At 54.2% G+C, this 21,376-nt stretch overlaps 1 protein-coding gene across 2 annotated transcripts; it reads left to right on the top strand.

The window, feature by feature from the left end:
- Positions 1–206: 206 nt before the first annotated feature.
- On the top strand, positions 207–9,197 carry TMEM8B (transmembrane protein 8B). Of its 2 annotated transcripts, none has more exons than XM_057431221.1 (13): positions 207–351; positions 3,182–3,371; positions 3,934–4,141; positions 4,297–4,430; positions 4,565–4,824; positions 5,075–5,424; positions 5,746–5,842; positions 6,042–6,165; positions 7,615–7,757; positions 7,909–8,087; positions 8,176–8,322; positions 8,396–8,512; positions 8,699–9,197. In XM_057431221.1, exons 1-13 carry the CDS (start codon positions 267–269, stop codon positions 9,032–9,034), a joined length of 2,370 nt encoding a protein of 789 aa, XP_057287204.1. In that variant the 5' UTR covers positions 207–266; the 3' UTR covers positions 9,035–9,197. The 2 variants fall into 2 exon arrangements, with proteins under 2 accessions (XP_057287204.1, XP_057287205.1); XM_057431222.1 differs by lacking the exon at positions 207–351 and adding an exon at positions 685–703 and having other exon boundaries at positions 3,182–3,375.
- The last annotated feature ends 12,179 nt before the right edge of the window (positions 9,198–21,376 follow it).

The raw sequence follows: 21,376 nt of genomic DNA, 5'->3' as shown, positions 1-21,376 counted from the left end.
TGTCCCCATTCACTGTCCCCATTCATTGTCCCTCCCAGCCCCATGCCCATGTCCCCGCTCATTGTCCCTTTCCCCACTGCCCCGACCAGCGACATGATGGAGGGGGGGAGGATGTGGGCGGTATCTCCCGGGGGGGAGCTGCCTCTGTCGAGTGATGCTGGTGGGGGCCAATGGTGGCGGGAGGGGGCGGGGCGGGTGACGTCATGGCCGCCGATGCGCGGCGGGGCTGCTGTGGGCGCGCGCCCCGCGGCAGCCGTGGCGGCGGCATGGTCCGGTCCGGCGGCGGGCAGCGGCTCCAGCCCGCGCTGCTCCTCCTCCTCCTGCCGCTCCTCCTGCCGCCGGGCCCTGCCGGTGAGACCCGCGGCCGGGCAGAGGGCTGGGGGGGGACGGGGGCCAACGGCGGCCCCGGGGCACCCGGGGGTTGGGGAGGGAGGTATGGGGGGGATGGAGATGCGCGCGGGTGGGGCGCTTGGTGTTCGGGTGGTGGGGCAGGGGGAGCGAGCTTGTGATGGGAATGATGGGGTACGGGACGGATGGGATGTGGGGGGTGCACGCAGTGGGGCTGGGGGCAGGGAGTGGGATGCAGCTGGCTCTAGGGAGTGTGGGATGTGCGTGCAGTGGGACATGGAAGCTCGGTGCAAGGAGGGATGGATGGGGTGCGCACGGAGTGGGGATTGGGGCACATAAGCAACAGGGCACATTGGTGAGCCTGGTTGTGTGTGGAGCATGTGTGAGATGGGGCAGGAGGTGGGGGTACGTGGGTCAGGGACGTGCAGCAGGAGGGCACAACGTGGGTGCGATGGGACACAGAAGTGCGTGTGCCGTGGGATGTTTGCATAACGGGGCATGAGGATGCGTGTGCAGAGGGTACCAGACGCCAATGCAATGGGGGAGTGAGGATGTGCATGGTGTGGGGCACGACGACAAGCATGCTGTAGGGCTTGGGATGCCCGAGCAGTTGGGCATGGAGATAAGTGTGCGGTGGGTCACAGAGGTGTGCGTGCCAGCAGGACGCAGTCAGTACACATGCTGCGGAACAGCCAGGGGATGGTTCATGTGCGTGGGACGTGGGCCCGGGGGACTGCAGGTGGAGGGCAGAAAGCTATGTGCTTGCGATGGGGCAGCGGGGATGGACAGAGAGGGGGTTGTGTGCATAGCAAGTTTGAGGGGGATTGCACTGGTGGAACTGTGCAAAGGTGAGGGTACTGTGGGGCACGGGGAGCTGGCTTGGCGAAGGGCATGTGGAGGGGTACCCAGGGAATTGTAGGGGGGTCCCCGGGAGGGGGGGGACACAGCTGGAGGGGGACTGCCGGTGCCGCAGGTCGGGGGCCGCGGTGGGGCAGCGGTGGGGCCCCCGCGGGAGCTGTCCGCGGTGCTGAGCACCCGATCTGGAGCTGTCCGCGGTGCTGAACGCCCTGCACCCAGAGCGGCCCGCGGTGCTTGCCCCCGGACCCTGAGCTGCCCCCGGCGCTAACCGCCCCGACACGGAGCTGTCCGCGGTGCTGACCGATCGCGCCCGGAGCTGTCCGCGGTGCTGACCGCCTGACCCAGAGCTGGCTGTTAGTGGAGCTGATTGCCTGTCGCGACCTGCGATTGTGGTCCCGCGGCTTCCACCCTGCCAGAAGGGTGCTTGCTTTCTTCCTTCTTCCCCCTTCCATAGCTAGGAAATTCCTCTCCATCCTCCAGCAACCGTCCCGTGCTCTGGTCATGAGGCTGCTGGATTTCAGATTGACCTGCAGCTGCCTCCTCACTGTTTGCCCTGTGCAAGTGGGCATGGAGGAAACTGCCCAGGGACTGGGAAGCTCCAAGTGGTTCCCCCTATGGGGTTCAACACCCCATGTTCCCTTGGGTCCCTTGCCGGGTCACTGTCTGCATGTGGGGAGGGGAACTGTGGAGTGTCGTGTTGATTCATGGTGGGGAAATTGGGATCAGGCGCTCTTGCATTGAAACAGGTATTTCATGCCTGGCTTGTGTTGTCTGGAAGCGAAGGGGAGGGGGAGCTGCCTTTGTTCCAGGCAAGGGAGCAGATGCATGTCAGTGTACAGCCGGCTGGGGCTGCACACACACAGCAAAAATACATGTGCACGCAAGCACATGCAGGCACTCCCAGCCAGGTTCATGCTGTGCAAACCAGCCCTTCTTGTCTGCTATCCCACTCCCAGCTGGACAGCTCCTTCTTGGCACATGCCTTCTCCCAGCCCATCCTCTGTTGGCATCCCACTTGCTGGCAGCTTGCGTGGAGGTGCATTTAATCCTTGGTACATCTCTGGGGAATAATGGATGGGTCTCCCAGGCACTGGGGAAGTGTGGCAATGGTAGGGTGAAGTTGCATCTGCTGTCGAGACCAGGACTCCCTTGCCTCTATTGTGGCAAGGAAGCCGCTGCCCTTCTGATGCTGGGGTCCTGTAAAACCCTTGAAATCAAACTGTCAGGCAGTTGGGCAAGGGGAGGTGGTCCCAGTGAGTGCTGTGGGCCTGCAGGAAGTGTCTTGCAGGCATGGGGCTGTGCTCAGCAACCTGCACCCATGCTTGTGGGCGTGCACGCCTCCGCATCGCCGCGCACGCAGACAGCACCCACGTGTGCATATGTGCACACATATGTGCACCATTCCTCCTCCACAAACCATGGGAGAGCTGGAAGACTCTGCAGGAAGTGCACTGCTCGCTCCTTCTTCTCTTAGCTCTAGGGTAGGACTCTGTGGTTTATGATGGGCTCTGTGCTGGTCATCCTTGGCAGCAGAGGAGGGGAAATCTGTGTCCCTGGGGGAGCTGACCTGTTGGGCAGGGCTGGAGCTATGAGGAACAGCTCTTTATTACAGGTTAAATGCAGGGAGCAGATCTCCACTGAAGAGGATGATGAGTTGAAAGAGGTGGGCTGCACCGAGGCTGAGTGTGAGCAGGTGAGGCCAAAGGTTCCTCAGGCTCCAGAAGATGAGTGCCCACAGCTTGGGGAACTGGGCTTGAGGCAATGCTGAATCAGGCGTGATGCAAACTGTGCCAAGGCTGGAGATACAGCTGGGCACAGCTGACATCAGCCCTAAGGACTCACTGAAATGGCACACCACCATCCATTCCTGCCTCCTGGTTCTGGGACATGTTCAGAGCTTGGTTTGGGAGGCATGGTGCTCCTCCCTTCCCCTAGTTCTCCACTCTGCTGAGAGTCCTTTTGGTTTCCTCTACAGATGGGCTCTTTGTGACTGACTACTTCACCCGCACACCACGCAAGCTTAGCCCTTTCCGCTCCTTTGCCAGCATTGAGCTCTTCCATTTCCACATCCCTGAGGACACAGTCATCGCTGTCTGGAACCTCATCACCTTCAAGGAGCAGGGTGGCACCTTTGGGGATCAATGCCCAGACCGTAGCATCACCGTGTGAGTAAGCAGCCTGCTCTGTCTGTTTTCTTCCTGCCTGCCTCTGCCTGCCCCTGCTGTCCTCTGCCAGGCTTTTCCCTGGAGCCTCCCAGCTCTTGTCTGCTTCTTACTTGCATGTGCACACATATGTATATGTATACAGATGCGCATAGATGCAGAGGAGTACTCATTCATGCGCAAATACATGCATGCTCATTCCCCATGATTCATCTTCCACTCTTGCAGGCTCCACTCCTTTGTGAACCCCATAGATGAACAGTTTTGTTAAACACCCACCCAGGGAAGCTCACAGTCTCCAGCAAAGACATAGAATCAACTAGGCTAGAAAAGACTTAGTTGGTTCTACAAGAGGATCAAGTTCAATCATTACCCCAGGACTGCCAAGTCCACCACTAAGCCGTGTCACTAAGGCCCTTATCTACATGGTCTCAGCTTACAAATGGCCTCCCATGTTGTCTTTGAGCTTCCTAATAGCATGAAAGATAGACCCCCGACATTAAGGGCATGTTCGCCCTGCTGTGATGCCCAGCCTGCACTCTGCTAACTGCTCTCTCTCCTGCAGGTACTTCCGCTCAGGGGCTCCCTCTGTCATTAACCCACTGCACACGCACTTCCCCAGGGACACGGCCGTCCCTGGCTCCTTTGCACTGACCCTCACCTGGACCCTACCCAACCGCACCACGGGGGTTTTCAATGTCACCAGCCCACTGCCCGGGGACTGGTTCCTGGCTGCTCATCTGCCCAAAGATGAGGGCAAGATCTCTGTCAAGGTGAAGGGCTTTGGGGGGAGCATGGGGTGACAGGGCTTGCTGCAGTGTTCTGCTGGGGTCTGGCTGCTCTGGGCTGGCAGTGCCCAAGGCAGATGTCCCAAGTGGGGACAGAGCTGCATGTCCCCTTCCCCATGCTGACTGTCCTGCTGGTGCAGGGACTCTACGAGGAGTGCCAGTACCTCTTCCAGCCACAGCTTATCGTGCAGCGCCTGGTGAACATCGCCGTGCTGTACCCAGGTTATGTCACTGAGCAGACCATGGCTCCCCACAATCGCTCCTGCCTCTACAAGTGAGTGCAAGAGGGTCGCCCAAGGAGGGGGCACCCTCAGGTTGGGGAGGTGAGGGTGCACCATCCCTCTGCCTGGCCTCCCTAGTCCCACTGGTCCATGTTGAACGGCAGGACCTGACAGTGTTTTCCTGCAGGGTGTTTGTGCCAAGCTACACGTCACGAGTGCTGGTGGAGGTGCTGCGGTGCCGCGGGGCCGAGGGCTGCCCGCTCTGGCTGCGTGTGAGGGCCAAGGCTCCCCCTCTGCACAACTCCACAGCACTGGACTGCCAGGAGCATGATCCCTGTCAGTTGGCGCTGGACCTGCCCTTCTGGCAGCACTGGTACTATGTGCTAGTGGAGAAACACCCTGGGGTGCCAGGCACCATCTCCTTCCAGGTCACCGTGCAGCTCACAGGTGAGGATACATGGGAAGGTGTGGGTAGTGGTCACGATCTTGTATCTGCTTGGGTGACTGGTGTGGGGGTAAAGGATCTGGCCCCAGCAGGGTACAGGGTTATACACAACCCTGCTGGGATGAGGTCCCTGGGAGGTGTTGGGGCTGGGTTCCACATGAAAGTGTGTGATGGGCAAGAAGTGGGGGTGAGAACTAAGGAGGGGCTAGAGGAGCTGTGCAGTGCCTGGCCTGACAGCTCTTTGCCCCACAGACTGTTCCCAACCCAGCCTGGCCCGTCCACCCTTCCTGCCCTCCAGTGCTTCCATGAATATGCCCCACTCCTTCGGCTCTGCGGGCGGGATGGCGCTGGGGGACAGCCCTCCACCCACCAGCCCCAACAGCACAAAGTACCCGGTCCCCATCACCTCACCTGCTAGTGAGCGGTGCTGGCCCATCCGTCCCACGCTACGCAATGAGCTGGACACCTTCTCCGTCCACTTCTACATCTTCTTTGGACCCAACGTGTCGGTGCCGCCTGACCGCCCTGCTGTCTTTGTCATCAACCTCCTGCCGGTGCTGGACAGTGGTGGGGTGCTCAACCTGGAGCTGCGGCTCAATGTGGTGAGATGGCCATGCTGTGCCCTGGATGGGGCAGGACAGCTTGAGACGGGGACAGGCTGGGAGATGGGTGATATCAAGGCTGCAGTAGGGAAAGGAATGGGATTTGGGGTGCTCTTGGGTTATGGCTTTGAGAGCTCTTGGGTGTCAAGGAACAGATGAGTGTGCTCAAGAGCAGAGTGATAGCTTGGATTTGGGGTGTTCTTGGGTGATGGAAGTTAGGTTAGGGCACTGATAGGTTGTGTGCTATTATGCGGGTGATGTCAGAGCAGAGGACATCCCCCATAGTCCATGGTTTAGGGTCATCTCCTCCTCTGCTCTCAGAGCTCCCTGTGTGGTGAGAACGTGACAGTGTTTGGGTGTCTGAACCATGAAGTCCCACTGACGTCCAGTGCTAACACTTCAGTGACCTGTGAAACAGGTAGGCTGGGCTGTGCATGTCCATCCTGCCATGGATGTGGGGGGGTCTCTTGCCCTCCATATGTCCGGCAAGAGACTGGGTGGGAGATGGCAGAAACCATGGGGGCATCTGGCCCTGGGGTGCTCTGTCCCTGTCCCAGCTCTGCCCATGGGGAAGGGCTGCCCCTGCCCTGCACACATGGAGCTCTCTTGGTCCACAGAGTCCCTGGCAGGCTTCCTGCTCTCTGTCAATGCCACAGCCAGCCTCAGCCGCCTGCGGATCCCCTACCCCCAGACAGGCAGCTGGTACCTGAGCCTGCGCTCGCTCTGTGCCACGGACCATGGGTAAGAGACACTGCCTGTCCCCTCCCTGCACACCCAGAGGGGGTGTCCTACCCATGATCTTCATCCATGAGTTCTGTGGGTCCATAGGCGTGCCTACCCCTTGCACTGCATGTCACTGCTCACGTGTTGGGTTGGGGGCTGTGTGTGGGTGCCTGCGTGGGCATGGATGGCTCTATCGTGTGCCTGTCTGACCATCTGTGGTCCCCGCGGCTCTTCCCTCCGTCTTGCGGTTAAGAAGCGCCTGTCAGCTTGTGAATGCCGTGCATCTGTTGGTGCCTGCCCATCTCCGGCAGTGCCCATCTGTACCCATACATGGGAGGGGATGAGGCTGTCACTGTGAGGATGGGGCTTGGCTGTGCGGGTGGGGGGCAGCTGCTGCCCCCCTGCTCTGCTCAGCATCTCCAAGGACCGCTTCTGTGTCTGGGGTATGACACCATGCTCCTGGCATGGGTGTCTGCCTGAGAACCCTGTGGAGAAGGGGGGCTGTTGTGCACTCGTGTCTGTACGTACAAGAGTGATGTGGGGTCTGTGCCATGCAGATGGTTCTGTGTGCATGTTCAGTGAATGCATGCACACAGCATAGGATGTTTGATGCATGTGGATGGTGCTGCGTGCACGTTTGGTGCATGCATGCAGACAACATTGCATGAATGTTTGGACGCATACATGCAGACAGCTCTGTGTTTGAGCTCAGGTTTGTGCAAGCAGACAAGGCCGTGTATGTTCTATGTGCACAGTGTGCAGATTTGACTGTGTGAGCACATGCACGGACAGACACACATGCAGATGCATCCCACACGTGTGCAGACAGCACTGTGTGCATGTTTGTGCATGTTGGGGTGCCTATGTGTGTGCAGGCAGCAGTTGGTGTGTGTTGTTGGGATGTGGGATGTCTGTGCTGCTGCGAGCTGGAGCTGCGGAGGTGCTGGAACTGCCCACAGCTCTGTGCATGGGCAGCATGGGCAGTGGGGTGCCTGCTCTGACTCTTCTGCTATGTATGTAGTTCATGCTGAGTTGCCTGTTGCATTTGGTCCTTCTCATAGTCACATAGTGACAGGCAGGCATTGCAGGGCATGCTGTTTGCACAGCAAAATACAAATGAAAAGGAGCCAGCTGCGTGTGTCGATAAAGGAAAAGTGAGTCTAAGCATGACCATGTTCCTCCTGTTTGCCCAGCTTGGTACACAGGACAGAATCACAGAATGGTTTGGGCTGGAAGGGACCTTAGAGCTCATCCAGTTCCAACCCCTGTCACAGGCAGGGACACCTTCCACTAGAGCAGGCTGCCCCAAGCCCTGTCCAACCTGGCCTTGAACACTGCCAGGGATGGGGCAGCCACAGCTTCTCTGGGCACCCCGTGCCAGAGCCTCAGCACCTTCGCAGGTTCACCAAAGCAGCTCATTTCCCTTAGTGTCAAGGTGAGGGCTGACCCCCTTCTCCTGCACTGCAGGTTTGAGCCCTGCACCAACGTGACAGCTGAGGTGTACCTGCGCACCTACCTCTCACCCTGCATCAATGACTGTGGCATCTATGGCCAGTGCAAGCTGCTGCGCACCAACAACTACCTGTACGCTGCCTGCGAGTGCAAAGCTGGTGAGAGCTTCCCCGGGCACCCATAGTGCCCATTGCCCCCCATTAGTGCCCCCACACCAGCTCTCCACAAGGCTCTGGGAAGAGGCTTCCTCGCTCCTTCCCCAGCCCCTGCAAGTGCTGCAGGGCTGAAAGCAGCTCTCTCTGGCCACAGGCTGGAATGGCTGGGGCTGCACAGACAACTCCGAGGCTTTCTCCTATGGCTTCCAGCTCCTCTCCACGCTGTTGCTGTGCCTCAGCAATGTCATGTTCGTGCCTCCCGTGGCCATCGCTGTGCGCAGCCACTACCTCTTGGAAGCTGCCGTCTACATCTTCACCATGTTCTTCTCCACTGTGAGCGTGCGGTGGGGGTGGCTGTGGGGACAGGCAAGGGGCTGGGGTTGTGTGGGATAGCTCTCACACCCCTTTCCGTCTACACCAGTTTTACCATGCTTGTGACCAGCCCGGCATCGTGGTGTTCTGCATCATGGAGTATGATGTGCTGCAGTTCTGTGACTTCCTGGGCTCCCTCATGTCTGTCTGGGTCACCGTCATCGCCATGGCCCGGCTCCAGCCCGTGGTCAAGCAGGCTAGTGTGGGGACCGGTAGCGCGAGGTGGGCTGGAGGGGACCCATCCTGATGGGTGCCCTGCTGCCCCACAGGTGCTGTACCTGCTGGGGGCCATGCTGCTCTCCATGGCTCTGCAGATGGACCGCCATGGGCTCTGGAACCTGCTAGGGCCCAGCCTTTTCGCCTTGGGGATCATGGCTGTCGCATGGGTAAGGAGACACGGTCCCTGTCCTCTTATGTCCCCACCCTGGCTGTGCTCAGCATCCTGCCCAGATGTCCGGCCCCACTCCCTTGCCAGCACCAAGCCCTCCATGAACTTCACTCCTTGAGCACTGGGGGATGCGGCACAGTGGCTGTGCCTGTCCCTTTCCCATCCCTCTCTTTGTCCCCTGCAGACGGCCCGCACCATCCGGCGCCGACACTGCTACCCACCGACGTGGAAGCGCTGGGTGTTCTACCTGTGTCCGGGAGCGCTGATCGCAGCGGCCGCCGTGCTGCTCTATGCCTTCGTGGAGACGGAGGAGAACTACTTCTACATCCACAGCATCTGGCACCTGCTCATCGCCGGCAGCGTCGGCTTCTTGCTGCCGCCCCGTGCCAAGCCCAGCAGGCGCCTGGGGCCGCTGCCCCGGCGCAAGGGCTGCGGGTACCAGCTCTGTGTCAATGAACAGGAGGAGCTGGGGCTGGTTGACCCGGCTGTGGCCTCCATCAACAGCATTTGTACCAGCTGATGGTGACGGCACCTGGACTCCTGCACGGACAGCAGCCCTGTGGGGCCTGGCACCTGCTCTCTTTGCCAGCCACCCCTTCCCAGGAGCACCAGGACTCCTCCGGGAGGGCACAGAGCCATTCTTGCCATCCTTTTCTTGCAATTACAGCCTGGTTGAACTTGTCTCCAGGAGTTGTTGTGGCTCAGTCCAGTGCAGAGCTGGGGTGTCTTGAGGTTGAGCTGGGGTTGTGCTCCTCTCTTTGGATGTGGCTGGTTGCAGAGTGAGGAATGGCAGTGGTCTCCGGCTCTCACTCAGGGGTCTGTAGCAAGAGCTGCTACTCTGCTGTAGGGCTGACACAGCACTGGCATAGAGCAAGGTGGCCAGTAAGAGGCGGGTGAAGCTCAGTGCTTTGGCTCGCTGCAGGCAGGCTGCAGAGCTGGAATGAGTTTTCCGTGGCACTGTGCTCTCACAGGATGGCTGCAATGCCTGACCCATTGCAGCTGTGCTCTGCCAGAACTGCTGGGGTCCCCTCCAAGTTGGCAGGAGCGTGGGGAGCCCATAGCCCTGGGGGTGACTGCCACTGGGGAGTGGTGGTAGCGCGGCTTGCCACAGCAACGCATGGGTCTGTGAGCACTGTGCCTGCAAGATCCACATCCTCAGGACCCACAACCCCTTGGTGACAACCCACTGCCTGGAGCAGCCTCTCTTGGCGCCCCACACCTGAGTGCACCCAGCCAGGATCATCGAGTGGAGCAGTGATTCTGTGTCCCCATTGTTGCCACCAGCTATGAGCAGCTGCCCTGTCCCTGCAGGGCACTGAGCATCGGTGGGACTGTACCTCCTCATGGACTGGGACAATCCTGTTTCAGCCCCTGTCCTTCATCCCACCCCATGGCTCAGCACCCACTGGAGCCAGTGATGGCTGTGGTGTGGTAGCAAACACCCGGACTTTGGCTCAAGAACAGGGCATTTCCATCCTGATCCTTCAGCTCAGTGCAGGGAAGATGGACCAGGGAGGAGAGGGGAAACCCCACTGCCCCTTCTTACACCGTACCCAAGGAAGAGCCTGGAGCAGGGAGACTTAGTGGATGCCTAACAGGATTAGCAACTGTGAGAGGGCAGGCAGCTATGTAATGGGATTGCAGTCTAATTAAAACTGCTGCTTGGGAGCTGGGCTGCAGCTGACTGCAGCGGGGTAGGCTTGGAGGGCTGCAGGAGTGGCAAAGATGGGGTGTGTAGAGCAGGAGGGGCGAGCCAGCAAGGACCATGCCAGGGTAGTGGATTCAGGGCTTTGCCACTTGCCTCTCTGGGCCTTTTTGGGGGGTGATAGACATAGGGAGCCAGCCTGGCTTGGAGGTGTTCTGGGCAGCCTAGGGGGGACAGGCAGGAGCCCTGTTTGCTGTGCAGGGAGGCTGGGGGACTTGAATCTGCCACTGTTCCTCCCCCTAAGAGCTCACCCTGCAGCCCTTTCTGTGCCATGCAGAATGCCCTGTCTGGTCCAGCCAGGCAGCTGATTAAGGATTAATTTTTTAATTAAAAACATTACTCACTTCACCAGTTCCAATTGCATCCCTCCTCCCCCACCTCTCACAGCAGCAGCAGCCCCCAGAGAACCAGGAGCTCAGCTTTGTCTTTCTCATCAGCAACACGCTGAAGCGTGGTGCACACCGAGCTTGGGGCTCATGCTGCTCTGGGGCAGGCACACGCCAGTTCCATAGAGATGTCAGGGCTCCATGCAGCATCTTTACCCTTCCCTCATCCCCTTGCTCACTGCTGCAGGGCTGCTTGCCATGTTGGTGTAGACCCTACAGTAACAGAACCTAGCAAGCACACGGTGGGATGCGCACTCACCTTGCAAGCAGCTGCACAGCCCTTGGCCTGCTCATGGCAGACACCGTGGGGTGGCACATGCAGGTATGGACCCCCGAGGTGTCCTGGCAGAGATGGGCAGGGGGTTTAGCAGACAGAGCTGCCCAGGAAAGCCTGGAGAAGCCACTCATGGGCTCTGGTGGACTCTACTCCAGGCTGCCGGGTGGCTCAGCATCGTCACATTAATTAAACCTGCGGCTGCATTTCTCATCTCAAGGACAGACCAAGCAGCCAACCATGCTCCAGGGAAGGGAGCTCAGCCAAGCAGCACTGGAGGGGATTCAGGCACTCTGTGCCAGGCCATCTCGTCCCATGGGGCCTGCTGTAGGCTGCCCACTGACAGCTGGGGCTCCCCCTCCTCACTTCAACCCCAGCCCCAGTGGGGCAGAAACCATCCCCCTGCCCAGGAGCCTGCAGAGCTCAGGGAGCATCGTGGTGGGGTGTGAGTATAGGACATGGAGCCTTGCAGCACCAACAGGTTTGTGCTCGGTGCTCATGGCACCCAGCACGATAAAGGGTGCTCTCTCCTGTAGGACACCCAGTACAGACTGTGTGGCACCTTGTGTCCCATCAAGCCTGACTGGGACATTGCATGGCAGACTCTGCATCCCCTCAGCCACCTCCTCTTCATTGCAGGGGTGGAAGTACCGACCTGTCCATCCCTGTGGGGCTGGGTGAGCTTTGATGGTTCACTCCCATTGTCTCCAGCCTCAGCCCCATGGGGATGTGCTTGGGGTGAAGAATGGCCTCTGGCTTTCCTCCCTGCTCATAGAGAGCTGGGATCTCTGTGACTCCCTCCCCCTCAGTGTAAACAACCTTCTGATGCTCTATCCCTGCCTCCACCAGGCACAGCAATCACACAACCATGGCAACAGTGTCCCTATTACAACCAGGTACATCTGACATCTCCATAGCAACCGACTCCCTGAACAGCCGGTGAAGAGCTTTGCTTCCTCTGTTCTGGGGAGGGATGGGGGTGTTTGGGCCCTGTGAGGGCAGGTGGCTGCAGGGACATGGGGATGGACACAGCTGAGAAGGGCTTTGAAGTGATGCCTGGGGCAGCACAAACTTTTGTGGCCTCTGTCCTGACAGGGAGGCTGTGGGGGACACAGGTCATGCAGGAGAAGGGGATGGTCCTGGAGACAGCATCACCCTCAGCTCAGTCTCCTACATCCCAGCCCTGGAATGTCAGTACCATTAGGATAGCATCCCCATGCTCCCAGGGAACACACATCCCAAAATCCAGGACCGTGCTTCCTTCCACAACCTCATCCTACCTCTAAATCCCACCGGAGAGATGCTCTGCTCGTTGCCCACACTCTGCCCCTGCTGTGGGGCTGCTGGACCCACTTGCCTGCCCATGTCTGTGGGGCCAGGCTCACTGGGCAGTGGCCCCAGTGCAGTCTGTCCTTGCAGACAGCAACAGCACGCCATGCAACTTTAATGTGCCAGGCCTGAATTATTGAGCCCTTCAGCGGGCTGCGTGAGTGCGGGCAGGAGACAACATCCTCCTCCTCTCCCTGCCCGTGCACACTCCAGCAGGCAGCTTGGGGGCTGGTGAGAGAGGTGCCAGCCTTGGGGGTTTATCTGGGTGCACGAGGCTGCTCTGCTATTTACTAGCCCAAGGGGTGGTGAGGTTTGGGTGGCAGGGTGGCTGTTGGTGCATCGGCTTGGTCGGTGGTCCATGAGCATGCTCTTTGCAGGTTGCAGTGACAGGTATGTAGGTAATCCTGCTCTGTCCCCACCACAGGATGCTTCCTCCCTGCATCCTTAATGAAACCCCATGGCCAGAGGCAGCAGATCCCCCACTACTTCCCTGGGAGGTCCTCACCCCTCCTGTTTGCTGTGACGCCAGGTCCCAGTGAGACAAAACCTTTTCACCACAGTCAACGTAAATCCTGCAGTGGGAGCAGCCAGAGCTTGCTCCCTGGCCGTGCAGGGCTGTCTCTGCGTTGCTCTGGGGATGACGAAAACCTGGGAGAACAGCCCGGCGGCTCTCTTCTTTAGCAATTTGCCTGCTGCAGCCTCCAGCCACTCGATGATTTTCTCATCAGAGCCGCAAGCCTCGACCGCTCTCCCCGTGCAGACCCATCCATCACCCATAGTTGGCATCACTGCACAGATCGCAGGCGCTGGAGCTGCCTGCCCTGCTCTGTCCCTGCCATCCCTCAGACCCCAGACAGTGTCCCCACCATGGTCAGCCTCGGGGGAGCAGCTCTGAGCATGCAAAGGGACCCCGTTTCTCCTGCATGAAGGCACACAGAGCCTGCTTGCGCACCCCTCTTCTTCCCCACTCCTAGCACTGTGTTCCACCCTCCCCACTGCCTTACCCAGCCCTCTTCTCATGTCAGACACCCCTCAAGGCTTCAGCCACAGTCTGCAGATTGTTGGGAGAGGGCCAGATAGGAGCCAGGCTCCCGCAAGCAGGAGATACAACTATAGACAGAGCAAGCACAGGCCCACTGCATGCTCCTTCATTGCTTCTGCCATGGGGCATCTCCCCAGGTGCCTGCTCCAGGGCAGAACCATGCCATGGGTACCTGTCCTGTGCAATTGGGACAGAGCTGAGCATGACAAAAGCCAGCCCAGAGCAGGGACAAGGAGCTCAGAGGTGGACCCAGGGCATGGGGACCCAACATTGCTCAGCAGCATCTTGTGCCGCAGGACCTGGAAATGTGAGAAAGCAGCAGAGCATGCCTGGTTTTGCATCGTGGTATTGGTACCAGAAGCATGGAGATGAGGGGCAAATGTCTTAGTTGTACCCACAGGGACTTAAGCATTGCAGGGGACAAAGAGCAACTGCTAAGGTCGCACGGCTGGAGGTGAGCAGTGAGCAGGGAAGGGGAAGGAGACCATGCAAATATGGTGGTGATGCAAAGCATCATGATTTTTAGCTGCTGGTAATTTGTTTCTTGGAGAGGCTAGGGCAGGAACTCAAAGGGAGGGCTGGACTTGGGACTTTATCCCTAGCAATTTAGAAGAGGGTTGTTGAAGAGTTGTTCTGCCAAGCGGAAAAGCCACTTTGAGTCGTGCTTAACTTCATCAAGAGAGCTGCATAGAAATCAGGGAGCTTGCTAAAAGAAATTAATAGAGCAGCCAGGAGGGCAGAGCGCCTGCAGACAGCATGAGAATTGCTCAGAGCAGCATGCTGGAGACTTCCAGTAAACGAGCACGTCCTTTAATGAGATTTGCAGAGCCAGCTTGGCCAAGGAGAGAAGTGGGTGGATGGGTGGGAAAGGTCATTCCTCAAGGAGGTAAAGCTGTGTCAAAATGGAGAGCACTGGAAAGGGGATGAAGTTACATGGGGAAAAAAAAAAAGAACAAACCCCCAAAAAACCCAGAGGAAAACAACACCCAAAAAGTCTCTGGGGAAGATCTTGGCCACAGCGTAAAACCAAATAATTTTGCAATGCCAATTTTGAGGCATTGTTGTAGCAAAGAGACTGGGGGTGTGCTGTGACCTGGACCTACCTTCTTCAAATGAGTCTTGGGGTAGGACCTGCGTGTCCTGCAAGGCTTTGCCGGTTGTGCTAGGACAGCAAAGTCAAGCTATTTCTCCCAGGGCAGACACCCAGGGCCCATGCAGCAACACAGAGGGATGCTGCTGGAGGAGCAGCCTTGGTGTACTGTGGCTGGCGGGCAGGGGAAGGATGTCCCGTGGGCTGCAACTGCGAGAACAAAGTCTACAAGTACAAAGTGCAGCTGTGCTGGCTGTGGTAGGAAATTAAGGCAGTTACTCTCATGAGAAATCAGCCTCGCACCAGCAGAAATCAAACTGCTATGCCAAATGCAATCCTGGATAAATTTATCTTAAGAAGCCAGCCTGCAGAGGAAGATAAAACCATGTTAGTGGAGGCTGAGAACATTTTCCATGGGATGCAAAGCCACTGTTCCCTTTATGGCTTGCAGATTAAAGTTTTCTCATAAAAAACATTTCGCCCCATTCAAATACCACCACTAAAATTTCCCTGGAGAGAGCCAAGTGCTAAGCAATACGTTGTTATGTATGAATAGTGCTCTCAGCGGAAGCTGTATTAAAAAATCACGTTGAACCTCCCTGTTGGAGTGTGAGTGGTGCCTACACCGAGGGGTATATTATGGTTTATTCTAATTTCAGATAAAGATGCTTCCCCACCTCCAGGGACAGAACCCAGGGCTCCACATTCCAAGGAGGAGTGTTTTGGCTAAAATTAAATGGACTTGGAACAAGTGCAACCCAGAGGCTCCTGGCTCAGCAGTAGCTCCTGTTGAGCTCCATGCAGCGTGTCCTCCTGAGGTGCTTTGCCCCACTGCTCAACCACAGTCAGTAAATCTCCTTCCAGCACAGTTACAAATCCTGGGCGAGCCCATGCGGATTGTTGTTCTAATTACCTATTGAAGGCATCTCCTGAGGGGAAGATGAGCTGGAGGCTTCCTCCCTGCTTGGAGGGGACCTAGAACAACACCCAGCTTTTCTCAAGGGACCCCATAAGCTTTAGTACACCCCGAGGCTCAGGGGTTGTGGTGGGGAAGTGTCAGGTGCTCCCAGACACTACACATCTCCCTGCACCCTGCCTTCAACCCAAATTCAGTCTCAGGCCCCTGGTGTGCTCCAGTTTAGGGCTGCCTTCAAAAACCCTCCCAACCCCATTCTCTGCATGATGGGTCCAAAGGCAGCTCGTCTGCACTCATCCCTGAGCTTCACTTCTGTTTCATCCTGTCTGCTGCAACATGGAGGCTGTTTTTCTGTTTCCAGGAAATCACATGAGAGAAATTAACTTCTGATGAGGGTGAATCTGTGCAAGAGCTCCGGAGCCACAGCCAGGCGCAGTGCAGGGAGGATCCACTTCAAAGGGGGGAGATGCTTCATTAAGGAAAGAGAAATAAGGTTTTTGACATCAAGATAATCATCTTGATACACTTCAAAGTAACTTCCTCCCCTTGTCCTTAAATGCCCTCTCCCACTTTGCTCAAATCTGGAGTTATACTTCTGCCTAATCAGTCCTGTGTTGTATCCCAGATGGGTGGATGATTGGAGGGGGGAGATGCTGGTTGTTGCTCTGCAGCGTGTGACACCTTCAGGGCATGACCATGAACTCAAATACTCCATCACTGCCTTCTCGCCCACCTATGCTGAGTTAAGAGTTGCTGGTGAAAGTGACTCCATTTTTATTGAAAAACATATTGGGTTTAAAAGCACAACAGAGTATTGCCCAAGGGCCAGTTGGGTTATCTCCATGTCTGGAGGTGTCCATCCCTCCAGATACCCTGCTGGTAGAGGCTGCAGACCCATCTCTGGCAGCAGGTTGGGCATTCAGCATCCTAGGAGAAAGCTCTTGGGTGTGAATGACAACCACTTGCACAGGGAGAGGCATGAGGAGGTGGAAGCGGTGTGTGCGTGGGGTTATAGTGAGAGTCACACTTGCACTCATGGTAAACCTCTCCTTCAACATTTGGAGTTGATGAGAAGGATTTTGCAAGGCTCAGGTCCTGGGCGACTGCACTTAATGCCAAGACTCTGTGTTTTGCCAAGTCTGGGGGCTTTAGCAGCTTTAAGAGATGTTTATTTATCTTAAATAAGTAAGTTTTAAATAGTTTGAGTCATTTAGTGCAGATAGAGAAGTTTTTGCTGCAGCTTTGGGGGTGTGTGGCTTGATCAGTGTAAAGCGCACACAGCAGTGGGATCAAGTCCTTCCTAGCAATACAATCCTTTAGACATAAACTGTTAACCAAGTCTGGGACTAAGACAGGATCCAGTTGCACCTCAACTCCTCTCTGAGGGGAGTTTAGAAAGCAAGGGTGTCTGAACCTGGAGACTCAATGGAAGAGTTTCCCTGACAGTTGTTTTTGCTGGTAATGGGGAATATAACCCACACAAAGAAGGGGGCACCCTCGGCTGAGGCAATACAAAATTGAAAGAGAATTTCTGGTACAGCAGATCTATCACAGATATTTTGTGTTGAGAAGAGTGGCCAATTATAATTAGAGATGGGACCTTGGCAGAACAGTGGCCCCCACAAGAGTTCTTTCAACCAGCACAGACTTACCTTTCTATGACAGCAGCTAGAGGATAGGTTCCTGGGACACATGGATTACTGGTCTGTTTGGCATGTTCGGGGGTGGGGGAGAAAATGCATAGCACGGGTGAAGGATGAAAGAGACATTACCAAAGGTAACACTTGCAGTAGCTGAGCCTATTGGCCTGGACAAAGCTCTGGATAATCATAGAATCGTAGACTGGTTTGGGAAAAGACAGTCAGATTACCTTGTTCCAACCCCCTGCCATGGGCATGGATGCCTCACACTAGATGGTGTCACCCACTGTGCCAGTGCCTCACCACCCTCACAGTAGAGAATTTCTTCCTTACATCTAACCTGAACTTCCCCTGTTTCAGTTTGAAACCATCACCCCTTGTCCTATCGCTACAGTTCCTGATGAAGCGCTCCTCTCCAGCATTCCTGCAGTCCCCCCTCAGATATTGGAAGGCTGCTATGAGGTCACCATGCAGCCTTCTCCAGGCTGAACAACCTCAACTTTCTCAGCCTGTCTTCAGCTTCACTTGTCCTACCTAATCTTCCGTCTCTGTCTTCCAATTCTGCTCTGCTGGCTGATGGACTCTACTCTATGGCTTCTAATGTACTGCGTAATCCCACTGCCATGACACTGGGGCAGCAGACAGAGCTTCACCTGTAGTGCATCTTCTTACTAATCCACCTTGGAATCCTAGTGACTTGGCTCTATGGGGAATTAAAAATGCCAAGACAGAGCGAGGATGCTGGGAAATGTGCTCAATTATTTTCCAACATGTCTACTGGGCACAATCCCAGTTGGGAGGGAATTATTCCAACCAGATGAGAGAGATAAAATAACTAATAAGGATGCTGAATTGGAGGTAACAGAAACCCAAGGCCAGCAAATGATCCAAATTGGGACTATAATAACATAGGGAATTGAGGCATTTGTCAGACAAGGCTCCAGAATTCAGTGGAAGCTATCAGAGCATTTGGGGAATGAGGAATGAACTGGACTAAAGTACAAGAATCCAGGCAGAGACCCAACGAGCATCCTAGGGATTTCCAGGGATGGCTTTGTCAAGCTTTGGGAAAATATGGAGGAATGACACCATAGAATTTTAATGGTGCACTTGCAATTAACATCTTTGTGGATGAAGCATCCCCCGATATACGGAAATACTAAAAAGAACACATGCCTGGGTGTCAGAGAGAGAATTTGCAGAAGATTTTTAGTGTGTTTGTACATGATGGGGGCGAGGAAAGGCAAAAAGCTGAGCAGATTAAAGAAAGGAAAAAACCAAAAGAACAGGAGGTAATTTTACTGGCTGTGGCTTTAGAAAGGAATTTACCAGTGAAAGACCTGGACCTCGGAGGGAGAAGCCCAGATATGAGGTCTGAACTAAGACCTGGACATAGGAAAAGAGGAATGGGAGGGATTACTGGAAGGGAGTGTTATTATTGTGAGAATTTAGGACATATAAAGCAATAATGTCCACTCTGGCCATGAGAAAGGGCAGAAGGGAAGGACCCGGGAGAATTCACCAGGAAGACTCAAAACCACAATGACGAGAGGATAAGAACCTGTGGATTTTTTGGGGACAACTAGAAAGGTTAGACATTTTTAATGCATGGTTAATACAATTGGACCCACACGGTCATACTGTAAGTGAAGTTGAAGGGTGCGAGGTTGAATTCCTGGTAGATACAGGAGACACATTATTCCTTCTGAATTTTACCCCAGGAGCCTCTAGGACTACAGAGAGAATTTTAATACATAGACTCACAGGACAAAAGGAGCAGAATTTGACTAAGCCCTCATTAGTAATAATAGGAAATGAGTATATGGAAGCATTTTGTATTAGCAGAGGACTCCCCACAGTGCCTGCCAGGGAGAGGTCTCTTGCAGGCTCTGGATGTTGAATTACATTTGTCACCTGAAGAGATGGATTTAATAATTATGGGGATGAGTGTGATCACCAAAGGCTTACAAAATGAACCAAAAGTATCTGGAGTGCTGAAATCAGTACCAACAAAGCTGTGCAGTAAAACTAGCACTGAGGTGGCATTACTAGTTTAGCCCAACCTATAAACATGGAAACAAGGGAGGAAACATAATTCTATTCCTCAAGAAGCTGAGAAGAGCATTCAAAAGTAAATAAAATGGTATTTAGTCCAAGGAATTTTGAAAAAGGAGTCACCATATAATACTCCTATAGTCCCACTAAAAAGAATAGATTAGATGAATATAAGTATCCAAAAGACTGTTTTGTGCAAGATCTGGGGTAATTAATCAGCATGCAATGGCTCCTCATCCAGTGGTGCATGATCCCTCTACCATACTTCTGCAAGTACCACGTTGTGCGAGATACTTTGCTGTGATTGATCTAATTGCTGGCTTTTTTAGTGTCCTTTCAGATGAAGACAGCCAATTTTTGTTTGCCTTTATGTGGAAAGGACAACAATTAACCTGGTCATGTCTTCCATAAGGGTTTGCAAGGTCTCATATATATATATATGGCACCTTGCACATAAGTTTTGCAAATACTGAGATATTATTTGAAAGACATAAAACTACTGAGTGAATCAGCTCTTGTACAACACGTAGATGTTGATACACACTGATAGCAAGTAAAGATGAAGATGCCTATGTAAAAGATATTATACCTCTATGCACTGCTGTAGCAGAGAAAGGTCATCACACATCTCCCTCCAAACTCTACCTGTGCAGAAGGAAGTTAAATATTTAGGGTCTATCCTAAGGGAAGAACAGTGAAGAATAGACCCAGAAAGATGGATGCTTCTGCATTCAATTACAAAGGAACAATTGTGAGGGGATTTTGTCGACCGTGGATTCCTGGGTTAGGAGAATTACAGAATTCTTATAAAGCAACAAGAAACGAGGAGGTGGAACCTATTGCATGGGGTTTGGGAAGGGAACAAGCTTTTAAAGTGATAAAAGGGGCTTTGCCATCAGCTCCTGCTCCTGGCCTCCCAGATTATGCAAAGGCTTTTAGTGTACACATGCATGAACAAAAACGAATAGCCAGTGGAGTGATAACACAGAAATCAGGACTGCTCCAGACACCAGTTGCATACTACTCTGTGCAACTAGATCTGGTTACAACAGGAGCACCAGTCTGTGTTAAATCACTGCCAGCGGTGGCCACAATGTTAGAGAAAAGCTGCCCCCTCATTCTAAGACACCCTGTAGCAGTTTACATCCCACACGAGGTGCAAATATTGTTAAAACAATATGCAGCCCAAGCCTTATCAACACAATGGGCACACAAATACAAACTGATCCTTTTAATGGCGGATAATGTAATTCTGAAAAGATGTAATACCTTGGGTCCATCAACCCTGATGCCTTTACCTGAAAATGAAGAATAACAGTGGAAGCAGGTGATGGACACTTCAAATAAACTATGAGTAGATTTAACCAGTGTTCCTTTGCAGAATCTAGACCTAACTCTATTTGCAGGTGGCTCTTCTTATTACCTGCATGGAAGACAGACTGGATATGCAGTGGCCAGCCAAGGACATGTAATAGATGCTGAACTTCTCCCAGCAATGATGAGTGCACAAGGAACAGAAGTAGCAGCTTTAATGTGTGCAATACATCTGGGAAAAAGTAAATGAGTCAATATTTGTAGAGAGTCTTGGTATGCCTTTGAGGTATGTCATGCAATTGGAATGCTATGGAAAGGACAAGGGTTTATCACATTACCAGGGAAGGGACTATCCAATGGAGAATAAATATATAACTTGGAATCAATCCAACTACCTAAAGAAATTGCTGGCATACAGTGCCCAGCCCATGCCGAGGACATGCTCCTTTTGATGCAGCCCAGCACACAGCTGACCCGGGCTGCGAGCGCACACTGCTGGGTTGTTTGGAGCATTGTATCAACCAGCACCCCCAGCTCCTCCTCTTCAGGGCGGCTCTCACTCCATGAATGAAATGGAATGTTTTAATGCTATCTCAGCCCTAGTGACTACTACAGGATAGTTAAGTATAAAATAAAAGAGAATGGTGGTCTAGTCTGGCCATGTTGTACCTGTTACTGACAGAATAGTCCCCTCGTATGTGAAACTGTTGAGAATGATTGCATGATTTGAAAGATGTGAAGCTTGTTCACCATATTAGCAGGAATGCTTAATAAAAACAAAGGGAGGACTATTGAAAGATGTTATTTAGCTTAAATAAGTACGTTTAAAATAGTTTGAGTCACTTAGAGTTACCTTTTTTTTTGTGGTTTAGTGAGCTATTGGCTTAGCTTTACTTGCTTAGCTAGATTTGCTGAAGCCTTGGGCTTCACACCGCACCACACTCGGTTATTAAACTGCTTTTTCCTGGAACTGAACATCTGAGGCTCTGCTGTGGGAAACCTTTGGGAAGTCCAAAGGAGGAGGAGTGAATCCTCTCCCAAGAGTGAGTGTGAGTGAGGGGAGAAGGAGACTGGTGCAGTGGGAAAGCCGCAGGGCTGAGCATCAGGAACA

Source organism: Pezoporus wallicus, unplaced genomic scaffold (genome assembly GCF_028554395.1).
Source record: "Pezoporus wallicus isolate ANWC-B61680 ecotype Strahan unplaced genomic scaffold, APGP_CSIRO_Pwel_v1 contig_12129, whole genome shotgun sequence".
NCBI lineage: Eukaryota > Metazoa > Chordata > Aves > Psittaciformes > Psittacidae > Pezoporus > Pezoporus wallicus.
The sequence above is the reverse complement of the archived record's forward strand: the minus strand, read 5'-3'. Positions and strand labels throughout refer to the sequence as shown.

Bases quoted from the DNA above. Each gene is read 5' to 3' on its own strand.
- TMEM8B (XM_057431221.1), top strand. From the start codon at position 267: ATGGTCCGGTCCGGCGGCGGGCAGCGGCTCCAGCCCGCGCTGCTCCTC. The intron at 5,843-6,041 runs GTAGGCTGGGCT...CTTGGTCCACAG, and splicing joins TTCAGTGACCTGTGAAACAG to AGTCCCTGGCAGGCTTCCTG. The intron at 8,323-8,395 runs GCTAGTGTGGGG...GCTGCCCCACAG, and splicing joins TCCAGCCCGTGGTCAAGCAG to GTGCTGTACCTGCTGGGGGC.